The sequence below is a fragment of the Sphaerodactylus townsendi genome, linkage group LG02 (genome assembly GCF_021028975.2).
Source record: "Sphaerodactylus townsendi isolate TG3544 linkage group LG02, MPM_Stown_v2.3, whole genome shotgun sequence".
NCBI classification, from domain to species: Eukaryota; Metazoa; Chordata; class Lepidosauria; order Squamata; family Sphaerodactylidae; genus Sphaerodactylus; species Sphaerodactylus townsendi.
In genome coordinates, this window is record NC_059426.1 from 60,685,004 (window position 1) to 60,702,541 (window position 17,538).

General features: G+C 40.3%; 1 protein-coding gene across 1 annotated transcript in view; it reads right to left on the bottom strand.

The window, feature by feature from the left end:
• Positions 1 to 17,538, bottom strand: part of PTPN4 (protein tyrosine phosphatase non-receptor type 4) — a 150,197-nt gene that overhangs the window by 64,646 nt on the left and 68,013 nt on the right. The window contains exons 4-7 of the mRNA XM_048484509.1: positions 9,839 to 9,881; positions 9,694 to 9,739; positions 2,021 to 2,065; positions 840 to 892 (exon numbers count right to left, since the gene is read on the bottom strand). Coding sequence (XP_048340466.1) covers positions 840 to 892; positions 2,021 to 2,065; positions 9,694 to 9,739; positions 9,839 to 9,881 — 187 coding nt within the window. The remainder of the gene's footprint in view (positions 1 to 839; positions 893 to 2,020; positions 2,066 to 9,693; positions 9,740 to 9,838; positions 9,882 to 17,538) is intronic.

Sequence of the window (17,538 nt, forward strand, 5' to 3'; positions counted from 1 at the left end):
TCCCTACTAAGCAGGCTTAGAACTGCATCCTAAATTCTGTGCTAGTAGTACTTAATAATCAACAATACTTTTCTCACATGGATCATAATGGTCGGTAAAACAATATAGTAGTATTTTTAGTTGTGTTCTCCCATAGTTCTCTGCCAACTCTTGCTAAACTGAAAGTAGTTGCCACAGAGCAAAAGCAGTCTCAGCCTTTTCACAAACAAGTCAAAAGTACACATGATTCTTTAAAAATATATGTGGTTGTTACCTAACTTTAATTCATTTTTTAGTCAGTACAGGATAGAAGGGCTAAGAATCATGAGAGTTTGTTAAATTGCCAACTAGGCAGAAACAATGTATGAAATGTGCTGCTTTTACATGCAGTTGCACGGTATATCATTCACAATAAGTGCATTCAAACTGATAGTAACTTAAACGGAGATTTTTGTTTAAAAACAAAAATATCACACATAGATAGTTCAATTTTTATATTAGTCACATTTTGATATCTATGCCTTGGGTTATATTCATTGACAACAAAAATTTTAGCAACAGAACTATATATTTTGAATATTTTGAATGTGACAATTGTTCTATACTTTACATCTATTTCAACTGTTAATACTAAATGAATAACAAAACAGCAGAAAAAACAATACAATAAATAAATATAATACAGACAATAAAACACTGTTAAAATTTATTCACATTTTTTGCAACAGCTGACATACATATTCTATGCCAATAAAGGCTTGCTTCACTTCAACAGCTGACATACCAAAAAGTTAGGAAATTAGAAAGATTAACTTTTCTAATTTAAGTATATTCAATAATTTATTAAAAACAGTACTTACACTGAACAGCATAGGAAGCCAAAAGTGCAGCAGTATTGTAAGGGCAGGGCAATCTATTGAAAGATGAAAAATAAACCCTTAAATGGCAGCAATCTGGGTGTTTTTTTCATGTATCTGCAGTTGAATCATTAAGTAAACAAGAGTGTACAACTATATAAAGAGTGTACAACTATATAAAGTGTACAAGAGTGTACAACTATATAAAGATTTCCTTACATTACAAGTTTCAGTATTCAGATGCTACTCTACAATCATGGGTGCACAGCAACATATACTTTGGAAGGATCCGGGTTGTCAGTAGATGATAGACAATGTCAATTTTGACATACCTAGCTTCCTATTTAGGAAGGATGAAAGGACTGAATCTACTCTCATCTCTCCCTTTGGGAGCAGAGGGGAAAAATAGGGTATGCTGATTTCAGTATACTTATATAAGTCACTGGGTACACAGTCGGTTTTTGATACTGTATCAGAAACATTATATGCAGTCTGTATATGTAAGATACAAAGATCCTGCAATGCAACCACAGGTACTACATGCCTGATTGTGTGCATTTCCTAGTTCACCAATAAATGAGTGTAGGAAAAGTTAGCCTCCATGAACACACTGCTGTCACTTTAACTGGATCTATTGATTAAATATTAGCAGGCAGCAAATTCTAATCTTAAAAAGCTGGAAAAAATTCAGCTTTTTTCAGGATTGTTTTCGAATTGGCAGCTACAAACCCACTTTGGCACATTTGTGCCAAGCACTTTAAAATTTAAAACCAATTGTATGGGCCCCCAAATGGAAGAAAAATGGGGGTCCAAAAAATTAGACACCCACATCCAATCTTTACCAAACTTGGAGGTTCATATAAGAAGAGTTACCTGTAGCTATGCTGCAAATTTGATACTCCTATCATAAAAAACAACCCCCTCCCAGAGCACCAGAAACACTCCCCACAGTCTATTATGACACCATTTTTTTTCATATCCCCCGGCCCCCCGGCCCAAACCCTCATACTGCTATGGGCATTCAAGAAAATGTGGGAATTCTGAACATTTTCAGGTTGCAATTCCTCCCACCCTTTTTTTCACACATCTATTAAACATTCTTCATCTCTATCCTAAATTATGCAATATAAACATAAGTAGCTGCTTCAAAAGGTACACAGGTCTTCATGACTAAGAAATCTTACCTTCCAGTAAGAATGTCTTGCTTAATTTGCAAAAAATATTGGTACCTTAAAGAAAGGGTAAACAAGCACAACAGATAAACAAAATTAAGATCACTTTTTAAATTTCTGCATTTCATCATAAACCATTATTTCAAAACACTGAAGTGGAGTAAGCCACAATGTGGGCTACTATTGAAACATCTGCATACTACCTATATACATAACAAAATGATGCAAAACCTATCAAGATTCAACATAACCATAAAATCCTTTGAATAGCTCACAAATCAGTCTAATTCAATAAATAAGAATGCACATGACAGCATCCCAAAGACAGATCACTGAAGATAAAGGAGCTTGTTTTTAACTAGTAGGTCCATCTTATATAGAAATATAGAGTGTAACTCACTGGATTTTTATATATTCATCACACTTTGTGTATTGAATAGGGAGAACTTGTTTTGATACAGGTCTATCTCTAACAGATACTGAAAAATATCATTACCAAATACATTATTCAAATTTGACAGACAGACAGGGTGTGGGGGCAGTATGCATACCCAATGTGTATTTGTGTACATGATTCTTTCATGTTCCCTGCAACTCAATTTATTTTGTCTGAAGAAAAGTAAAGGGATTGGATTTCAAGATCAATCTGACAGTATAAATGTCTGGATATTTACTGATTTCCTAGAACCACCTGACCATTAGGTTTAATAAAACTCCCTGAATTCTGGTGTTTTTCATATAGACAGATAATGTGGTTTACTTTAAAGCACCAATATTCTGACGCAATATTTCAAAGTTTTGACTTCTATGATTTTGCTACCAGAGTGAACATATTATCCAAAAATGAACTGGCAATATGGTTTGGTTAATTTTACACACGTCTCTATTATATTTGTATCCTAGGATTTTTTTTATTGCCCCTAATAAATTTATCCTGATTAACCATACTTGTTTTTTTTGTTTTACTCTACAGATCCAAAAGATTCAAGATGTCCCTACATGAGTAAAAGGAATTTCTGCCCATGTACAGAGGGGTGTTGCAAATTAACAGTTTTCTTCAGCATCCAACTATTGCACCACATTACAGAACATTACAGAGATCTTCAGGAGTGGTGTTTTGGGGATCCAACAGCTGCAATGAGAGAGCGAAGAAAAGCCAGACTGCGCATATTTTTTGGATCCAACCTAATATATATGGTATTGTTAATTATTTTAGGCAAGGAAACTGCACATTGGAAAAATGTCAGTGGTGAACAAGGCAATCCTATTAGGTACTCAGGTATCATACCTATAAATATATGATGATCTGATATGGCTATTCTAAGACAGTTTATCCTGGATCTCTTTAAACTAAAAATACTCCAAGATTGGTTTTAACTTGAGGGGGACATATTATCCTTGCTAGTTCAGTAGCTAGTTCCACAAGCCTCAAAGTCAAACAGCAAATGAACAAAGCAGCTAATAGTTTTTACCTGTAAATACAATTTTTGGCTATAAAATGTTTGTGTGTTAGTTATTTATCAACTCAAATTCCACTGCATACTCTTAAATCAAAACTGCTTAATGAATCCATAATATTTTCACTACACTATACAGATAAATCACATGCTTTTATGTATGCAGTACAGTAGTATTTGGCATTATTGGTTTATATTCAATGAGACCTACTTGCAGAGAAGCACTTTCCTATTTCTGCCTTCTGCTGTAGTCTACTGAGTTTCCCTCCTCAGTGTTAAAGAGTTTTGTTGTGGGAAGGGGAAACTTGCAAAATTCTTCTCCCCCTCTATCTAGTACAGGGGTCCCCAAACTACGGCCCGGGGGCCAAATGTGGCCCCCTGAAGGCATTTATCCGGCCCGCCAGGCATGGCGGCGATGGCTCCATTCATGTGCAGTGGGGGCTCGAGGGAGAGGAGGAACCGGCCCCAACGGCTGTTGATTGCAGTTACATGATGGCACCCCCAAATCTCCATGAATTTTCTGACCCATTGGAGTTGGGAAACCTTACATGCTGTGGCAACGCCTCAAGCTCTCGCCCTTCCCTCTCAGCTACCTCCCATGCCTGTTGCTCTCAGGCTTCTCTGTTCTGCTTCACTCCCCATTGGCACTCAGCCAGGCTGGCCGAATCGGCTAAGCTGGCTGCTAGGGAGGAAAGAACCCAGGAAGATACCTGATCCTGGGTTAGATGGAATGCTTCATTGGGAAAGTTCTGCTTTTTTTCTTTTTTTTTTTTTACAGAGGAAAGTATTCCACAGCCTCCCCAACAATATTTGGAGCCCACCCTGTACTTGACATACTTTGGTCACTGTTCTAAAAATAGACCATGACAGAAAGGCTGAAAGGTGAAATCAAACATTTTACAATCATTTGTGCATAGGAATTTGTTCATAGTTTTTTTTAGTCCGGCCCTCCAACAGTCTGAGGGACAGTGAACTGGCCCTCTGTTTTAAAAGTTTGGGGACCCCTGATCTAGTATGTAAGTATCTTATATTATTTGCATGGTGCCCTTTCCCTCAAGGGCTCAGGGTGGCTTCTGAATACAGAAGTGCCCTTTTGTAGTTGCAAATATGGTATAACAAACAAACCACAGTAGTTTAGCTAACCCTAAGAATGTCTGATCTAAGTATTTGAGTATATTATACTCAACCAAAATATTATGATTTTTTTATTCAGTTAGAGTGGTTAAACGTTTCAGAGAACAGGGTCCTAAATCAAAACTATAAGCAGTCCAAATACAAAAGTTACTGAACTACAGATGACCTTCAGACACATTAGAGAAATCTTTATAATTTCAACTGACAAGGCACTGTTATCAAATGTCATTTCTACTGGAATAATAGCTTAAAGTGAGTCAGGATAAAGTCCATGTTTTTTTTTACCCTATGCCGCTGCTCTTAAGAAGTATCTTCATCTGCACCTACCAAAGATCACTATAGTTTTCTTACACAAAATGCTGCCTTGAGGCATTCTAGACCCTGGGAATAATCCCAAGATAAATCTCTTCATGAAGGTCTATTTTGACAATTGAGATATAGTTAACCTACACTGTTAAGTTGGCAGTGGCGAAGCCACCAGGGGACCGGGGGACGACGCACTGGGCGCACGTCTATGGGCCACGAGGGGGGGTGCAAAATCCCTCCCGGCCCCTCCCCCTCATCAGTTTGCCGCTCAGCGCATGGCCTCCTCCGCATCCCAACGAAGCCAGCAGCAGCCAACCCGGCAGCCAGACCAGGGCAATCAACTCTGAGAGCACTGAGCAGCCCTAAACAAAAGGAGCAATTGACTCCTCAACTCCCCCTCCCCTCCCTGCAGAGACTTGGAGCCTGAGGACTCACTCCTGTCTCCAACAGCTAGCCTAGGAAACAACTTGCAGGCTGCCTACGGCAGGAGGAAATGCCCCTGGGGGGGGAAGGGACGGCAACCTTAGAACGTGAAGAAGCTGACTGAGGCCAGGCTCCAGCTTGAGTTTACTTCCAATTCCCAGGGCCAGCCCAGGAGTCAGGACTTTTTGTGGGCTGGGCTCTCAGCTCTCTGGTTTTCCTTCAGCTGCTCACTGGTGGCTGGAAGGAGAGGGAGAGAACTTTGTTCAATCGTCAGGATCTCCCCAACGAGGTGAGTGGGGCATAAGAAAGATTGGGAGTTTCAAGGAGGGGGTGGGGTGTGTGCTTTGTGTTGCTGGGGAAAAATAAACAGTTTCATTTTCTCTTAGCTCATCCAAAGCCCCTCTCCTTTAAATTGGGTGTGGGGGGGAATTGCACCCCCATGTGACCCACAGCATTGCTTTCTTTTTACGAGCGGGAAGTGGAGGGGGCACGGGAGGGGTTTTGTGCTTAGTGCTACTTTTACCTCCCTTTTTTGTTGTAACGTTCTTCTGTGCGCTGCGCACAAACCCTAGGTGGATTGGGCAAGTGCTCGTCCCTTCTCCTGGGTCTGCCGAGTTGTCCCCTGGGCGGGGGTCGGAAGCCCTTGCTGTCCTTGCTCAGGTAGTCTCCGCAGAGGATCGAGCAAATGTCTCACGGGCAGGGGAAAAAGCCCTTTCAGTCATGACAGCCGTTTGCGTGCCAAAATTAGCACCTCAAATGGCACCTGCCTCAAAAGATGTTGTGTGCGCTTTCAAAAATAAACGGCCCGCACTGAGGGAACACACACTAAGCAGGTGGATAAATGAAAAAATGAGGGAAACAGACACAGAAGACACAACAACCACACAAAAAAACAAGAAGAATGGAAGGGAAAGACAAAAAACTTAAGGCTCCTGAGGAAAAAATCTGAAGGAAGGCACGGAGCCCGAAGGAAGTTGTGCACTCCTGTACGAGGCAGGAACGTTACTGTCAATGGAAGGAAGTGACCGTTATAGGAAGTGAAGTAAAAAGTTCAGAGAAGTCCTGCCTCCTAGTAACAGGAAGAGAACAACCCATCCAGATTCCCTCCGCCTTCAGGAGAAACAGTTTCATTTTTCTTCAAGTCCCCCTCTCCTTTAGAACAATTCCTCCCCTCTCCTTTAGATTGGGCGGGGGGATTTGCACCCCCCCATGTGACCCATAGCAGTGAGCTAAGAGAAAATGAATTCCCCTTCTCCTTTCTGTTGTCTGTTGTGGAATTCTGGAAGATGCTGGTTGAATAGTTGGGGGGGGAGGGGGACTGTGGATTGTTGCTAGTATTAAATGTTAGCAGAGACTCTCAGTTCTTGCTTCTTGTTTTTATGATGCCTGACCCAGTTCAGTGAAAGCTTCTGAGCTTATGAAGAGTCTCCATTATTATTCTCAGAATACTAGAACCAGGAGGCATCCATTGAAAATGCTGAGGGGAAGAATTAGGACTAATAAAAGGAAACATTTCTTTCCTAAGAAAGATTGGGAGTTTCAAGGAGGGGGTGGGGGGTTGAATTTCATGTGTGCTTTGTGTTGCTGGGGAAAAATAAACAGTTTCATTTTCTCTTAGCTCATCCAAAGTGGATTGTTGCTAGTATTAAATGTTAGCAGAGACTCTCAGTTCTTGCTTCTTTTGTCGTATTGGGGGAGGGTGGCCGCCCATGGGAGGAGGGGGGCGCGCAAAACTCAGATTTTGCACCGGGCTCCATTTTCCCGAGCTACACCTCTGTAAGTTGGTAACATCTTTCTTGTTTCAAAATGTTGATTGTTCTAATTTAAAAAATAATTTGGGGAGGGGGGTGAATCCCTCTCTGGAGGCAGTGCAGGTTTATGCCGATAGAAATGCCCTCCCTATGGAACTTACCCTGGCAGAGGGGCAAATCAGCTGGTGCCAGCCACTGTGGTACCCTGCAATGGCTGGCCATAGTACCTGGCCTTGCGTCAGCTCTCCCATGCCAACCTCAGCTGCATCAGCAAGGTGGGGGCATTCCAGAGGATGGCATTCCAGAGGATGACCTCCAGAGCCCGGTTGCCTTCCTGTGTACCAGTGGAATAATCAGCAGAGATTTGCCACAATTTTCATGGAGTATCTCTATTCTCCCCTATGGGTAAGTTTCAGGTGAGTCTTTAAAAAAAACTTTTTTGGGCTTCCTGGGCTGCGAGAAAGGCCTTTGGTTGGTGCAGCAGTGGCAAAGTGGTGCCGTCCCTGCCCACCTAACAGTCTGGACTGAGCTGTTAACTATATGTAAAAAAATGGTCTCTACTTACAATTGCACCTGAGAAATAAAGTAATCATCACCACCACCGCAATGACAATATTCAAGGATTCCATTAGACTCTGTGTGACACAAATGAAACTCAGCAAATCAGCATTGATACAATCAATGAAACTGATGTAGAAGTCTCAGTTATTAAAACTGAACTTACTTGCACAAAATGCTAAGTTTTAGAGCAGTAATGGAGAACCTTTTCGAGACCGAGTACCCAAACTGCAACCCAAAACCCATTTATTTATTGCAAAGTGCCAACACGGCAATTTAACCTGAATACTGAGGTTTTAGTTTAGAAAAAACGGTTGGCTCTGAGGCATGCGTTACTCAGGAGTAAGCTTGGTGGTAGTTGGTGGCTTTGCTTTGAAGCAACCGTGCAACTCTTCCAACGGGTAAATCACGACCCTAGGAGGGTTTACTCAGAAGCAAGCCCCATTGCCAGCAACCGAGCTTACTCCCAGGTAAAGGATTGCGCTTTAGTTCTTTGCATGAAAATCAGTGGGGTTTAACAGCACTTAACAGGGTTACCTACACTGCTTCCCCAAAACTAAGTTTAGGTTTAATGCTAATAATCGAGCCCAGTGCCCCAGGTCAGCCTAGATGTGTGTGGGGGGGGGGCACTCTGTTTGAGCGTGCCCACAGAGAGGACTCTGAGTGCCACCTCTGGCACCCGTGCCATAGGTTCGCCACCACTGTTTTAGAGTAAACGTGTATAAAATCAGTTTTTTTTGTTTACTGGGGATTTCAGGTTCATGCATAATATGCAGTGTTGGTGTACTAAAAAGCTAATTTTGCAGGTGATTGTTACTTAAGTAAATTAATTTCTCTTCATAATACTGTTCTTTCACATACACAATTATTCTTTGGGTAGCAATGGACAGTGAGAGCATTACAAATTATAATTATATTTAAAGTACTGTTCCAACCTGTTAGCCTACATGCCCTTGTAAATTAACAGAAGACAGTTAGAACTCTTCATGAAAAGAAGTAGCATACAAACAGGTATCCTCACTTTACAACTTTAAGTAAGAAACCAAGTGATCAAGTCATATTTTACTATGACAGTAGCTTCCACATGACATGTATTTGTGCTCATACGGCTTTTCCTAGATATCATTTCACTGGTTTGAAGTCTAGCTAGATAGAGGTTCAACATCATTCTGGTAACATGAATTGGTTCTCTGGCCAATTCTAAAAACATCCCATAAGGAAAAGTTTGATTTTTTAAAAATAGCATTCAATTTATACAGACTTATTTGAGAACCATTCAGTGCAGATTGTAACATACGATGAAAAAATGGCACAGATTGGGAAAGATTTTGCTGGCATGGACAGGAAAAGAAAAAGTAAATGCAACACTGTGAATGATAAAATACAAATGGATTTTAACTAGCTCCCCCCCTTTCACTTACAACATATATTGCAACCTACTTCTTCATTCAACAACATGAGCAATCAATTAAGATTAAAGGAACTTTAGCAAAATAGTGTTATGATCTCAACAGTAGCAAGAGTAAAGGAAGAATTTCATAAAAACAAGCCTTCGTGATCATGTCTTACTGTATATTAGACAAGTGCAAGAACATAATTTTTGAGTGCAAGAACATAATTTTTAATCAGTAAAACATTTAGGAAGAAAATCCATGTAGACTTTTTGATAACAGTGTTAATTATTTCGAAATAATTTACTTGCCATTTTACAAAATAATCTTCTCCAAAAGATACACTACCAACATTTGGAGAGAGAATGGTGGATAGATGAGAATATCATGGCAGTCAACATAAAATTGTAAAAGTGATATAATTCAAAAGTTTATGCCCTTCTGTTAAATCAAATCTAGGCCTCTCATCTTTTATGGACATAAGAAATCTCCCGCATTTTCAGATTCATTCTAGTGCACATATCTTGTATACCTACAGCTGTAACCTATGTAACAGAACATTATTTTACTGCCAAGCACAGATTATTTGTAAAAATCTTGAGAGAGGCCTGATACCGTGTGTATTCTTTTCCTTTGCAGCTTTATTAGGAATTCTGTGCTAATACTTTGAAAAAAACTTGACTCTGAAGTTTAAACTGTGAGGAGATCCTCCTAAAATTAAATAAAGCCATCAGTTGAGATTATTTTTATAAATTAGATTTTATAAGTTAGAATTTTTAAAATTAAAAATAAAACAAAATATTTGCTTACTCTTCAGCTGTTTTCTGATAGGCTTATTTGGATCTAGCCACCTCTGGGGAAAAAGGAAAGATAAACTAATTATGTGTTTTCCTCTGTAATCAAGAGCTTTTCAACCATCCACCTGAAGTTATCAGCATGTTTGCAGTACACAAGAAATCAATATTAGCAACAAACACTAAGAAATGATATTTATCTGAGCTAGTCCCAGAAAGTACAGTTGCTAAAATTACCTTCCCTGACAGCCCAAGTGACCCTCTGGCATCTGCTCTAAGACTTGGAAAAGGATGTGCTTATATGCAGTCATACATACCATGAGATATACCAGGCTGACTCTGGAACATTTAACCTGTTTCATCATTTGTAATTGGAATACACTTTCAAAAAAGAATGATAAGCTTGCTGACATTTACCATTACAGAACACCATTTTCTCCAGGCAAAAATCTATCTATCTATCTATATAAAATCTTAATGACAGCAGAATGTACAGGCAACTTGATTCAACTTTTCAAGCAGAAGAAAATCAGGATTTCTGGACAGTAGCTGCATTGCTCTCTGTCAGTTCTTTCTTTAAGAAGGAACTGAGCACTATATACTACAGCAATTAAACTCAACACTAGAGGGAGAATACAGATAACTCCGTAAGGTAAAATAACTCCAGGTACTATGGTTAAATAAAATGGGCTTGAATAAAGACTCCAGCATGCTTATAATAACAATAATAATAATTCTAGGCACAAGCCACCCCCCACCCACCCCAGAATGCCACCATTTCCCCCTACCGGTTTTACTCCTGGACTAAGCAGAATAGTTTTGCTTCAAAAGTGCTTCAACTAGAAAATGCTGTCAAAACATAGATTCCAGTGTCGCTTTTAACAATTTATATGGTTAAGCATTATAAATCTACGCTGTTGTATATGATTTAGGGGAAATTTCCTAAAAGATCACTTCATAAATACTCATCCCCATGTAGGAAAACACAGCAAGACAATATAAATGATACAGAGGGTAGTCAAGGTTCAAGTAGGGATCTCCTGTTACAAGATTTCACCTTTTGGGAATGTACAGTCTGATCATTACAAAGGAAAAAAATCCACATGCATTCTGCTAAAATAGTCATATTTTCTTTAGGCAACCAGCTTGCACATTTTTGCCCTAGAACAAACAACTGTCAGAATGAACTATAAGCCAAAGGGTTACTGACCATATGCACAACATTCAAGGATTGCTTTCTAGGCCACTGACTTTCAGAGCCTGCACTCTGAACAAAAAACGGAAAAGCATCATCACAAAAGGCACCCTCATCTTAGCTAGCGCACATTCAGTACAACTCTATTTTTGGAAAAACCAACTAACATACAGCATTAACCAAAGTACTGGAAGACTTGATGGTGCAGTCAGAGATGTTCAAAGGAGCAATAAAAGTTCCCCCTCCCAGTTTGTAAGAATGACAGATATGTCAGCAATCAGTACACTTATTAGTTGGGCACTTTACAACAAAAGCAAAATGTTATATTAATACAAGGAAAAACACATTGTATTAGAGATGTTAAAACTTCCAGGTCTGAAATGTACTACTTTTTAAATTAAAAATTCAAAGCAAGGAGACTTGTTTATCCTGCAAAATATAGGCAGAATACCTCTTAAAAACAAATGACAATGCACTCTGGGGAAGGAGGAGTTATTTAGATTAAGAATTTCTGGAACTGGAAATGCCAACTGGAAATGCCAAAAAGTAACAGAGAAAAATACAGCATAAATTCAAGAATTATTCATCAGTATGGGCAACCACAGAATATTATATTAGCTACAGCCATCTGTATTACAGTGCTAACATTTAAAATGTGGCAGCATTCCCTTTTTTCCCCATGTGGTACATGTTTGGGGAAGGGGGGTTAAGAGACACAAGTTGTCTGCATTCATGTTGAGTTCAGTTGGCAAGTTACATAAATACTGAATCACTGTAATTACAGCAGTTTCAATAACTAATTTTCCAATTTACAATTTCAATAATCATTAGCCCTTCTACCCAACTAAGAGAGGAAATTATTTCCAGAAATGTAAAAACTATGGGGATTTTTTAAACAAAAAAACCCAAATTTTTGAGGAGAAACTGTAATGTATGTATAGTGCGCTCTGGGGACAAGGGAACATCCTTCCTAGAGTGCATGAGGATGAAATCCTGTAATCCATGGGGTTGAAATCTCATGTCCAGTCAATATTTCATTATACAGGTGTGGTTAATTTCACCCACATCAGGGTGGGTGAAGGTGTGGTTAATTTCAGCCATATCAGAGTTACACTGCATTATATAGGAGAACCATAATGCTGAAACAGGCCTCCTCCTTCCCACTTCTTCCTCAGCCAGCCACCTCTCAGTTTTTCATAGCCCTAGCTTCACACCTTGCCCTTGAGCTATGCTCTGCCCTCCCCGCGTCTCTCTTCTTTTAACACACCTGAACTCTGAGAGCCATTGTCACTGCCTCCACACTTTTTTGAACTTCCCTGAGACTACCCTGACTATATCTTTTTGCCCCCTGGTCCCACCCTGCTCCACTTGGGTGATCTTTGCTGCTGGGCACAAGGGTTTGTCCTGCCCTTACTACCTAATGTTGGATGATTGTCCTGCATTGTCCTCCGGAGCCCTTTGGGGATTGGGCGGTATAAAAATCGAATGAATGAATGAATGAATGAATGAATGAATGAATGAATAAATAAATAAATATTTACTTCATCCTATACAATCTGAGTAAGATCATGTCTTGAAAAGCACTCCACTCCACTAACTCTAAATTGAAAACAGGTTTAACACAAGAGTTTTTTTTCCCATTGTCCCCCTATGTTTCCTAATATTTTATTGGCATTTTAATCTTCTTAAAGGGCGATTTCCCCCTGAGAATTTTCTCTGCCCTCCAAAAAAACTCTAATGTTTCTATTGCTGAGGAAGCAGGCGATTTTTTTAAATGGCCTAGTTATGTCTATGGGCTGTCTTTTGCTGGTAGGCTTAATCTGTATAATCTCAATGCAGAATTTAATCTGAGCTGTCCTTTATCTCCAGATCACCGGGTGCTATAACAACATAGTAAGAAATAATTATGCCTTTGTGGTTTGGGATAAGCATAAGACATCATCTGTTAGGGAGAGCTTTGGTTCAGTGGCAAACCACATGCTTCCAAGTTCAATCTCTGGCATCTCCAGTTAAAAAGATCTCAAGCAGCAAGTGTTTGGAGAGGCTGTTTCTGAGACCCTGGAAAGCTAATGTTACAGCAGACAATACTGTGCTGGGTAGAACATCATTCTAAATCACTAAAAATCAGCTTTGAGTGTAAATTATGCAGTTTGTTGTCCCTTGTACAGAACTCTTAGCCATCTACTTGTGTGCATATCTGTTCAAAATTATAAGCTGGCATTTTAAATTTAAACTGATCTGTTTCTTAACTGATATTAATATCAATTTTTAAATATCATCTACTGCATTTCAAAACGGGTATGAATCCAGACAATTTTCATAGGTGGAAGGGAGTTAAATTCCAGATTCCTCCCTCCTGCTGCTGACCTCTGACCCCCACCCCCACCCACCTTGCCCTTGATAGCTCCAGGGAGTCCTCTTTCACGCATAAGCAGTATGGGACTATATTTTGGGTTGCAGTATTCTGGAGGAAGCAGGAAAGTCACACTCCGCTGACCGAAATCCCTTCACTCCATGGAAATCTCTGGTCAGTCCAAGCCATTATCCTGTCATACATTCATTCACATATCCTTTCATATATTTTAAGAAATCAGACAAATTGTACAAGAAATCATATAAGGAATGGATATGGTAATTTTATGTGTGGGAAGTATGTACTTTTTTCCTTTCTTTTTTTCCTATATAGTAAAAACTAAACTCTAAGTCCCTGAAAGATATGGCACAGAATTTGAGGTTCCTGATCAATCAATTTTTATAATAGCCACAAGGTAAAAAAGATACAGTTAAAAGGATAAAATATATTACAACTGTAAATATGTATCTAAAAGAATCTACCAGCAGAAAAAAAATTGGGAACATAAAAAAAGTATGAGAACATAAAGAATAAATATTCAAAAGAAAAAGGCATAAGAGAACAATCAAATTAGCAGATAAAAGACCATAAATATTAAACCTGTTTTACAGCACAGACTATCCCATCCTGTGACGTACTTCAAATGCTGCTGCACAAAACCTGGCAAAATTGTATTTATATCAGGATTGGTATTGTTAGGGAGCAGGGAAATGTAAAATTAACCTAATGAAAAGATTTCAATGCTTGCATTAAAGAGGTAAGCTGGAAATTTTCCCAAGCAAAATGTCAATTTATAAAGATTGTTTGATTACATTAACATCAGTGACCACATGCTATTGCACATTCACAGCTTATCATGCATAGTTCCTTGGGTGAACTAAAATGTCAAAATACTCATTGCCTATGTGTTTTTTGTTCCTTAAACAAAGTAAGGAAAATAGATGCATGGCATCAGAGGCATGTTGTGGGCACACCAAGATTCCTGAGGCTCTCCAACCCCAGGCACCCCCCTGACACGACATTCTTTAAGTCTTAAACCATTCAACAGAGGCAATGTAAATGAAGAGACACTATTTATTTACAAAAATTTAAGGTTGCCTCTCCAGGGACCTGCCGAAGGTGGCTTGCAAAACAAAAAGAATAAAAATAAAACATTAAAAGATATTAACATTTAACACTGAAGAAAAAACCCAACCCAGTATAAAAAATACATCAGGTTTAAATGATGTTTAAAAAATCAATCTCTAAATAAAGCCTGCATGGACAACAAAAGGTTTTGGCCTGGTGTCTAAAAGAAAGGAATATAGGGACTAGGCAAAGATCAAAGGGTAGGGTGTTCCACAAGTGAAGTGCCACTCCTGAAAAAGCCCTGCCTCTGGTTGCCATTCACAACACCTCTGAAAATGGGGCAAAGAAAGCAGGCCTTATAAAGCAGATTTTAATTGGGGGCTGGACAGTATGGGAGGACATCTAGGAATTTAAAGGTAAGAATTTTGAATTGTGCCTGGAAGCAGATGCTTTACCAGTAGAAATCTTTCATTATGGGGACGATACAAAACTTGTATCCCACCTAGGAAATATTCAGCTGCTGGATTTTGGATGAGTTGCAGTTTCCAGACTGTTTTCAAAGGCACTACAGTGATCTACACTAGAAGTAATCAGAGCACAGAATACAACGGCCAGAAGCTTTTAAAGGAATGGCCAGTCATAGGTGGCATATCAGCTTGAAGCTAATAAAAGGCACTACATCTTCATTGTCATCATCCTTTATTGGCATTTAAATAATACACAATAAACAACATCAAAATAAAAACTCACAGTACTCTATTTTCTAGCATTAACAATTTCTGCAAAGAACTTAGCAACTGTTAACAGTAATCTCTGGAGTATGATCACTTAACAGTTCATTCTCCTGGAGGTGGAGGACATCTTGCTTGCTTGGGTTATTCCCCACCCCACTGCCAGCAAGGCAGGAAATAATTGTCTGTCACTTCCTGTCCTGAGGCTCAGCAGCCATCCTCCCACAGTATTTTTCCTGCCTCAATAGGGAGAGCAGCTATTCACATAGGCTCCTAGTGTGAAGTGTTCTTATTCTGTTTTTTGTCTTGTTCATTGTCGCTTTCATCAGCATTTGTTTGTTTCTGTTCCCTTCCCTTGTGTAGTTTAGTCAGAGTGAGGGAGGGGAGATGTGGGGTTTTTTTGGTATATGCGAGCTGCTAGGCCGCAATTTTTCCCGCCTAATTTTTCGCTCCAAAATGGTGGCTCGTTCCTTCTTCCCCCATGTAGAGGCCTTTGCTAGATCCTCGGCTGAGGGGACCTGAGCTGCCAAGTTAAGGGACCTGCAGGCATCAGCGGACTCCCGGCTGTATCCAAGCAGGTGCACAAGCCTGCCAGAAGTCAAAGCAAGCCTCTGGCTCTAGACAGGCTCTGCACTCCAAAAAATGGTGCCTAGTTGCTGAGAAGCTGACTTCATCTTGGGAGGCGCTGGACTCGGGCTCAGGCCTCCAGTTGGTGGAAGCAGCAGCGTCCCATATAGAGTCACAGAGTGTTCTGGACAGCCCCTCTTGGACGAGGAGAATGGGCTGGGCCCACGCAGGGGTCACCTCAGCCCCTGTATCTCTGAGACGCCTTAATTCACTCTCATTCACTGTCACAAGCTCCATAAATCTTCCTGAGTCCTCAAGACTTGTAACACATTAGCTGAACTGAAAGGTTGGGCTTCCTGAATTTCAGCAACTGGCTTCGGGTCAGAATCTGCCCATTTAACAGTTTGGATCTTTTTGGCAGGGGACTGAGCATGAGGTTTCTGTAACTTGGAACACTGATATTGAAGTGTCCTTCTCCCTGACAGTTAAAACAGATTACCCATTCCTTCTTGTGTTGTGTGGGAGTGTGCCGTCTTGCAGGGTTGTTGTTAGGTGGTTCAAACTTAAAAATATTTATTTTTGTTAATAAGGATACTGGATTTAGGCTTGTTGTTTGTATCCCAGTGCTTGTCACCACTGGGATACGATCACGACAGAGGGAGCAAGGATCATCTTGGTGGCGCCCTACTGGCCTTCCTCATGGTTCTCAGTGATTCAAAGATTATTGGAGACACCACTCTTAACACTTTTGACGGTTCCAGATTGGTTGTCCCAAGGTCACCTGTGGCATTTGGACCCAGTCTGGTTCAGTTTGATCGAATGGTTCTCGAATGGAACAGTAGGAGAAAGACGGGCTATTCGGACAAAGTGACCAAGACGCTGATAGCCTCATGTCGTCTGTCCACCACCAGGATTCACAATTCTTCCAGGAAAGTGTTTGTTCACCGGTAAAGGAGGAAGCTAGTCACACTAGAGACACTGTCACTAGCTTTTATCCTAGATTACTTGCAAGATGGTCTCGAGTCCGGCCATTGTAGTGCAAACCTATGACGCCAGGTAGCGGACCTCACCATACTTTGGCCATTGTTCCACGGACTAATGGCCTCTCATCACCTACATGTCACTAGTTCCTGAAAGGGGTACACCAGATTCATCTGACACCGATCCACAGGTTTCCTTCATGGAAACTCCACTCTGCTTTGTTGGTCCTAACACATTCACCATTTGAACCAATCCAGTCTATGCATCTGGGCTAGCTAAGGATGAAATTGTTGTTCCTCGTGGCAGTTACATCTACCAGGAGTGCATCAGAGCTCTTGGGAGTCTCATAGGGACAACCTGAATGTACAATGCTTACTCAAGGTGTTCATCCCCTGTACAGAGACACTTTGCAAAACAGTACTCCTCTTCATTAACACCCCCTTTGGGGGTGGGAGGTCTATCAAATCTAAATAAATGACTAAATAAATAAATAAATCATATCAATCCACTGAATTGGGGTGCCAGATACCCAAGGCAGTGATTAGCTCCTTGTTTAAACCTTGCAACTTAGTGGCCCATGAGACGATCAACCTGCTGATTTCCCCAGGGATAACGGCCCACTCCATCTGCAGAGCTGCCATAAACACGGCTCTCAGGAAATATGTACTGGTTGAGGAGATTTGCAGGGTGGTTACTTGGTTGCCCACCTTGTTCTTTATTAGACATTATAAGCTTCAGTCCTTGCTCTCTGTAGAGATGGCCTTTGGCAGGAGAGTGTTAGCGCACATTATTGATGACTAACTATGACCCACCCTATTTGT